Here is an 8,561-nt window from a genome sequence, read left to right on the forward strand (position 1 = left end):
GGAGGGAAAAGACGTATCTATTGCAATGTCATCAGATGTGGTTGAAAAATCTATTCAAATTCTTTATGGGAACTAAATCAATGAGAAGCAACACTGTGAGAAAATGAGACAAATATGTAATTGTCTGAAATGTATGCATCTGCAAAGGACCTTGTGCTTTATCCCATATACCATTATTTAGCTTATTACTGCAGGCACAAATTCCAGAGTGCCTTTTCAGTCCTCATAATTTTGATAGTCCTTCTCAGAATAGTCTCCTCTGGATGCAGTGCACTAGTCCCAGTGTTTTTGGCAATCTGCAAGACATGCTGGAAATCATGTTTTGAAAGGTCCTTCAGAATCACCTCTGCTCCCTTCGCTACTTTTGCAATATATTCAGTAACAACATATCCAATATGCAGTTGTGCTTTCTCACGGTGCAGCATCCAGCCTGTTTCATGGATCTGCAATTTTTTTGTACCTGATACAGTCGTACAAAGTTTTCAGGACAACCCTGTAGTATTGTCCAGTTATTGATGTGTGTGCAGGTACAATATGCCAATAAATCATTCCATGAATATCGAAAAATGAGATAATCATAACTTTCCCAGCAGATGCAACCACTTTTGCTTTTTTGGGGACTAGGTTATGGAGATTTCCACACTGAGCTTTCCTGTTTGCTCTCAGGATAAAAATGTTGTAGCAAAGTTTCATCAGCACTAATTACTTTTGAAAGAAACTCTGGCTCTTACTCTAACATCAATTTCAACTGCATGCAGAGCTGCACACAAATGGCTTTTTGTTCAGAAATCAGCAGTCTTGCAACCCACCGTGTACGTACACATCTCATGTAAATTTCTGTCAGCAACTAGTGGGTGGCATCCAGTGAAATTTTCAATATGTCCAAAAGTGTTCATAAGGTTATTCATCGATTCTCTCTCTGTGACAGCAGTGGTGTCAATATTTTCTTCTGCAAGGCCAGTAACTGAAGTGTCAGATCCACCTTCCTTTGAAATTTATCGTCTCCTCTCTGTAAACAGTTTAAATGATCTTTGAACTGTGCTGAAGGGAAGAACAGACTCTCCCTAGGTCTTCTGTAACATTGCATATGCCTCAGCTGAAGATTTGTTGAGATGACTGCAGAATTTCAAAGTCTCATATTGTTTATTGCAAGTCACCTCCTTTGTTGCAGTAGACAATACTGAACATGTCTCAGCTTGCCCACCTGCACATGTTAATCTAACAGAATACCATAAGATTAAATTCTAGCATCAGAAATTATGACATAAAAATTATGGTAGTTCATTATTTAACAGCCTTCGTAGGACTTATACATCCCATATCAGAACTTTTTCTTAGAGTGATATGTATCATATTTCATAATAACTTCAGTGCTTGAACAGAGCCTTATAAAATGGAAAATTTACGCAAAAAAGCCTACAAAATTGGAAGAAGATAGAATGGCTGTCAACACTTAACTTCAGCAAGAAAATGCTAAATTCTACTGGTAGACACACATCAAAGTACAAAAAACTGTCTTTGCTTTAGGAACCATTAGTTCCGTCCTCAGAAAGGAAATGTGAAATGTTTAAAGAAGTGGCAGGTGATTCAAACTCCAGGACAAGAGGGACCAACCTGTTGTGAGCACAAGTGGAGACATAAATTAAGGGAGTTGCATCAGAGACAGTAAGAGATTGAAGGTCTAGCTGTTTGTTATGTCAAGAGCATTTTTGCAGAAGAAATGTAAGTCTTGAGGCACAGGGTTAGGGTACCGGATGAGATTGGTCAAAGATCTTTTGCTCTTCATAACAAGTGGGTACCTTGTATCCAGTTGTCTAACAAACCTGTACCTCCTTTCTAACCTACCTCAAATTATCTCTGTTTTGTTTCTGTCCCAAGATGAATGCTTATGAAGAAAGACTGTATTTTCACTAAGGATTCAGTTCATATTCTGCAAGGTTGCTGATAACCATGTCATTGAGCACCCTGCAACCAATATTATCATCGTTCATGTAGAAGAAAGTAACACTTCCAGTAGAAAGTAACACTTGGAAGTTGCTTCCTAGAAATAAATACTGGCCAATCATTCTGAACAGGTGTGTATACATGGTGAACATTAATAAAACCAACAAACTGCAGAGACAGATTCCTGACTAGAAATGGAGGACAAAGGTCCAGTGGACAAGTGTCCGGAAATGCATCATTGCTACGGTAGATGGCGCCGATGAATGAAAGTTCCTATGAATGAAAGTTCCTCTGACCATGGTGTCATGTGTTCCTTGTGTGTTGCAGGCTATGTGATTGTTGCAGTGTACAGTGAACAGCAGAATGGTCTGGTATTCTGGTATTCATGTCAGGCACAAGCCAAAATGTTGTTTATGTACAGCCAAGCAGATGGAAATGGTTGAAAAGCAGCACAGCTGTACCAAGACAAGTACCCTCACAGACGCCAACCACATCACAGAACATTCCAAGCCCTTTTGGGGCATTGTGTGATCATGCTTCCTTCCAGACAGATGAATGTGCAGGGAGGTGGCGGACTGTGCGTACTCCAGATTTGGAGGACTGAATTCTACAGGATATTGAGATGAACCCTAGTACAAGCTCCAAGCAAATGGCCTTCCAACATGGTGTAAGCCAAGTATGATTATGTGTACCCTGCATGTCAACTGCTGCTATCCCTATCACCTGCAATGAGTGCAAGGATTATCAGCAGCAGATTTCCCTCTATGGAGAGGATTTTGTTGAAGGGTTTTGCACCAGACCATCACAATCATAGGATTTCTGTCATCAGTCCTCTTTACCAACAAAGCAACCTTTACCAGAACTGGCATTGTCAATCTGAATAATCATCATCTGTTGCCTACAGACATGGTACGTGGTCATAAGAGCAGTCATTCATTAGTGCCATCTGCTGTGGCAACATTGCATTTCTGGACAGAAGTTCATATGACTTCTTTCCCTCCCTGTCCCTGCAGTTAGTCGTTTTTGATCATGTTCACCCTGTGTATACATTCTTATGTTCAGTTAAAATGGAAAACATTCTTTACTGCAGCATTTTTTTCATTATTATTCTCTTTATTTTGTTTTCAGTAAAATTATTAACATTCATTTGCAGGCCTATCTTTATGAACATTAAGCAGCTGATAAACACAGTTTTCCAGACTGTGAACATTGTGAGCATCTTCTGTTGACAGTTGCCTTCGTTGTTCACAATTGTGTACCACAGAGACAACTAACTAGTGTTGCAAACAAACATCTATTCTTAAGTTGCTGGTGCAGCAACTGAGTTCAAGAGGGGCAAGTACCCACGTAGGAAGTCAAACATGTGAATGTCAGTTTGGGCATCCTGTATTAGCAGTGAAAGCTTCTAACAAAATTAATGGACTTGAAAAGTGCCAGAGAATCCTTCAGTTTTTAATAATGGTTTCTTGTGCTTGTATCATCTGTTCTGGTAATACTGTAACTATGAGGGTTGGAACTTAAATAGTGGCAACTATTTATTCACAACCGATACAAAAGAGTTACATATTTGCACCTGTCCTTCAAAGTAGTCACCAGCACTGTGTAGAACCCATTGCCAGTGATGTGGAAGGCATAGTATACCGTTAGCAGAGGCTGTTCTGTTGATAGTGTGAATGGAGCGGTCTACTGCCTGTTGAATCTCTTGAACAGTTCTGAAGCGAATGCCACGAAGTGGTTCCTTCATCTTCAGAATCAAATCAAAGTTACAAGGGCTTAAGACTGGGGAGTATGGTAGATGGTACAGTACTTCCCGGTCCCATCAACCGAACAGAGCAGCCACAGCTTGCGCTGTATGCGCCTGCACATTGTCATGCAAAATGATGGGTGGGTTGCGCAGAAGGTGTCGCCGCTTCTTTCACAAAGCTGGTCACAGATGATGCTCCAAAAACAAACAGTAATACTGTGGACTCACAGTCTGCCATGGAGGAACATAATGCGTTAGGATAAGACCATCACACTTGTACATGAGAATCACCATAACTTTATACCACTCCATTTGCACCATCAACAGAACATTTGCAAAAACAGACATAATGTCTTATGGGATAACAGCAATCAGTGATTTTATAATGTTACTTTAAATCCGTCTTGATTGCAATTTTTTTTTTTTATATTATTCATATGACCGGTTTCGGTTCATTCAGAACCATCTTCAGATCTGATATTTAAGTTACAGGAGTAACCCGTCCAATTCAGCAACTTTCACATGCTACGTCACATGTGATTGCAAATTTTTTTTTTTTTTTTTTATATTATTCATATGACCGGTTTCGGTTCATTCAGAACCATCTTCAGATCTGATATTTAAGTTACAGGAGTAACCCGTCCAATTCAGCAACTTTCACATGCTACGTCACATGTGATTGCAAATTTTTTTTTTTTTTTTTTATATTATTCATATGACCGGTTTCGGTTCATTCAGAACCATCTTCAGATCTGATATTTAAGTTACAGGAGTAACCCGTCCAATTCAGCAACTTTCACATGCTACGTCACATGTGACGTAGCATGTGACGTAGCATGTGAAAGTTGCTGAATTGGACGGGTTACTCCTGTAACTTAAATATCAGATCTGAAGATGGTTCTGAATGAACCGAAACCGGTCATATGAATAATATAAAAAAAAAAAAAAAAATTTGCAATCACATGTGACGTAGCATGTGAAAGTTGCTGAATTGGACGGGTTACTCCTGTAACTTAAATATCAGATCTGAAGATGGTTCTGAATGAACCGAAACCGGTCATATGAATAATATAAAAAAAAAAAAAAAAAAAATTTGCAATCAAGACGGATTTAAAGTAACATTATCAACAGAACAGGCTCTGCTAACGGTATGTTACGCCTTCCACATCACTGGCAAGGGGTCCTACACAACACTGGTGACCACCTTCAAGGACAGTAACAAGTGCAAACATGTAACTCTTTTGTATCGGTTGTGAATAAATAGTTACCACTATTTAAGTTCCAACCCTCATATTAAGATACATGCACATTTCATTCCAGGGCACCCTCATCCTAAAAGGTGAGAAACTGACCCTAATATCCAAAGAATCAGCTGTAATCAACAGCATTACAATGAAGAAAGCAATTTAAACCACAGCATTGAAGTCACAAAGAAAATATCCGCAGAACCATCTTAGAAAATGTTCTGAGAGTGACCCCCTTTCCTCACAAAAAAGTCTGGAAGGAGATAAAAAGATTCAGCATTTGGACCTCCAGGTGTGCAAAATGCAGGAAAGAATGATCAGAAAAGAGCTTAATACACTTAAATATTCTATGGATTGCATTGTAGAATGTTAGTTCACATATGAGCAGTTGAATTAGACATAACTGCTGCGGCAGAAAGAGAGTGGCCTGTCGCCACCCATGCCTGCAGTGTTTTCAGATCTTGTAGTAGTTGTTGGCCTGACAGGTTAGCACAAGACTGACAAAACATACGGTATCAGTACATTTACCTTCGACCAGATCATGGGTCATCAGTATGACCTAGCACTTCACCGCAGAGATCTTGCAGCCACCGTGTCATTGTTGTATAATGAGCAACTTCCTGCCACCACCAGAGTCATCTGACATGGATAGGAATGTGCTCACGACAGGGTCACCATTTACCATTGGATTGATAGGCCATGCTGCAGCAAATAACTCACCAATTCAATGCTGGACAACAGTAATTGCACACTGCCATGCCATCTGGAACCATCTTCTTGCTATAGAGTAAAGAAGCTGCCACACCAAACAGGTACCTCTGGTCACTGCACATCTCCGTGTGCAAAGATTATGACGGGTGCAGGAACATTGCTACTGGATGCTCAAGACATGTAATAATGACACCTGTAAGAGCGAGTTGGGAGAGATATTGGTTCACACGTACAGCAGGGTTTGAATACATAAAAAATCACATGAAGAGATGCATCCCACTTGCAGCTGGTAGATGTTTTTCATTTGCTGGACGTTAACATGATGTGAAATGGAGTCCTGACATCTCTCTCGCTGGAAACTGACACAGAAACCGACTTTCCTATCATGCACATCCTTTTGTACTTCTGTAGTGCTCAAAGGAGAGACTCTTATCATTCATAAATTATGACAAAATGAGCCACTCTTCATCAATTTTTACATATCTCCAGTCACTAATCAGGGAACACTAGATTTCTGTTGTGTACATAAACACCCAAATGTCTGCTGATTCAGGCACCTATCATTCAGTAAGATGTGTTCCTTATTGTTAAATATTTTTAGCCTGCCAAATATTAAGTACTGAATCACAGTAAATAGAATATTGCACAACAGACTACTTAACACACACTCAGCATAGTGCACATTAAGGGTTACAGTGCACCTGTGGTGTTGGCAGCTCTTGCATTACATGCTGATGTTGGCAGCTCATTGATTTTGACAATAGCCAGTCAGGTTGTGGAATACAGTAGTCAGTGAGAATCACTGAATCTATTGATTTCTTTCAGCAGAAGATGCAAATTGATTACATTTATTTTCTGTATGGAGAGCACCACAATAAATTTTATTGATCTGTTTATTGTGGATTTTAAGATTGGTTACTGATATTCATATTTCTTTGGTGACTGGCAAAAAAAAAAAAGAAATATGGTTGACAAACTGATCAGTGGTCAAGCCTTGAAGCCTAGATTATGGTGGAATGTGACTATTTGGTTGTGAATGGAAGAAAACTAAATGTGCTGACAGACTGACCTGTAGCATAGCCCATTGCCTTGGTTAGGTTGGAATGTTATAATTTGCTTGTGAATTGGCAGAGCCAGCAAATCTAAGCATGAAAATATCATTGCCATAATAGAGTTATGTATAGTATAGCTGAAGATATACATTTGTCAATGCAATACTCTGCTGCATGTCTTATTTCTGCTTCTGCCAAAAATTCTGAGGATGTGGTTAAATTCTATCCTAATCCAACCTAACAGAACCAAATACCAGCTAACTTTGTTTATGAATAAGCACTCTGATTGTCTACTGATAATCAACTCACAGAGTTCATCATATTAAGTTCCCACCAATTGTTCACAACATTGGTACCCAATACAACATTCACAGACAACATAAGTGCATTTTTATCCACTTTAAGAACTGCTGTCATAATATTAGCATTCCATCATATAACTGAATCTTTTAATTTCTTTATTTATAAGTAACAAATTATAATGATCCTCACCACATTTTCAGGTGTGGGAGCACAATAACCAATGTCAACCCAGCACTCACACAGGCTCGCCATCGACACCACCTTGTTGCCTGTGTCAATTGTTTGGACAGGTTTTTCCAGTGCACTGGTGACACGGTCTTGGCTGCCCACCAGCTGCGAAAGGCATTGAGACACATTGGTCATATCACAGGACATGTTAGCAGTGAACAAATTTTAGATGTAATTTTCAGAGATTTTTGTATTGGCAAGTAGCAATCAGATACATGTGATTGTCCTGTCAGTTCTCAGGTATTCCTAAGGCGAGACAGATATATAATTATCACTATTGTGAAGTGTTCTTGGATGAATAGGATGATTCTGTGTGCAATATTTGATCCCCAATTGCTTTCAGTATCGTAATTTCAGAAGTCCTGCAATCATTGGAAGACCTACTGGATGGCAGATCATGTAGGAGAAGTCTCTTCCTAACCTAAGACTAAATGAAATATGCTTACAAATAAAAAATAATAGAGGCTATTTATTGAGTAGTGCCTGTGTTTAGTCACTCTCTCTTTGTATTTATTAAATGTTAATTCAGTGGTTTATTTGATTTTTTAAAAATATTTCTTATTGTCTGGCAAATGAACCTCTGGTACTGATATTATGTATGTGTTTAACTTGGATACTTTTTTTTAAATTTATATAGCAAGTAACAAAACAAGTCAGAAACAATCTTTATTATCAGTAATTAAAACTTCCGGGGTAAGAGGCCGTGGTCCAATAGTAGAAATACTTCTCCCTGACGTTTCGTTGCCAGCTGCGGGCAACATCATCTGAGGTGAGTCTACGACTGGCTGCTAGGCCATAGAGGTCCTGTTTATATAGAGCGCATAGAGGGCGCCAACAAACATGTGACGAGTGGTGGCGCCCTCTACGCGCTCTATATAAACAGGACCTCCACGGACTAGCAGCCAGTCGTAGACTCACCTCAGATGATATTGCCCGCAGCTGGCAACGAAATGTCAGGGAGAAGTATTTCTACTATTGTACCACGGCCTCTTAGTGCGGAAGTTTTAATTACTGAAGACGCCGGCCGTGAAAGCCTACACGCTATGAATCTTTATTATCTTCTTGCTCATTAATTTTTGTTACTGATGTTTGTCATTTTCAATAGTTAATGGATAAACAGGTATGGTGTACTAGTTTTGCCACTATCATGTGAGGGAGGAGTCAATAGTATTTTTGATCCTTGAGATATGTAGCAGTAGTATGAGAGTAAGGCAGTAATATCTTGATAATGTGTGTTGTGATATGGACCATACATAGCATAACTGAAATTTTGTTAGTTCCTTTGTAATGTACATGAAGAATAATGCAAAGTTTTTTTCATCCAAGACCGTAACC

At 39.2% G+C, this 8,561-nt stretch overlaps 1 protein-coding gene across 1 annotated transcript in view; it reads left to right on the forward strand.

Annotated features, from left to right (window-relative positions):
- Window positions 1–7,976, forward strand: part of LOC124622032 (tRNA modification GTPase GTPBP3, mitochondrial) — a 150,647-nt gene extending 142,671 nt beyond the window's left edge. The window contains exon 8 of the mRNA XM_047147589.1: window positions 7,199–7,976. Coding sequence (XP_047003545.1) covers window positions 7,199–7,430 — 232 coding nt within the window. The 3' untranslated portion in view covers window positions 7,431–7,976. The remainder of the gene's footprint in view (window positions 1–7,198) is intronic.
- The last annotated feature ends 585 nt before the right edge of the window (window positions 7,977–8,561 follow it).

Source organism: Schistocerca americana, chromosome 7, assembly GCF_021461395.2.
Source record: "Schistocerca americana isolate TAMUIC-IGC-003095 chromosome 7, iqSchAmer2.1, whole genome shotgun sequence".
NCBI classification, from domain to species: Eukaryota; Metazoa; Arthropoda; class Insecta; order Orthoptera; family Acrididae; genus Schistocerca; species Schistocerca americana.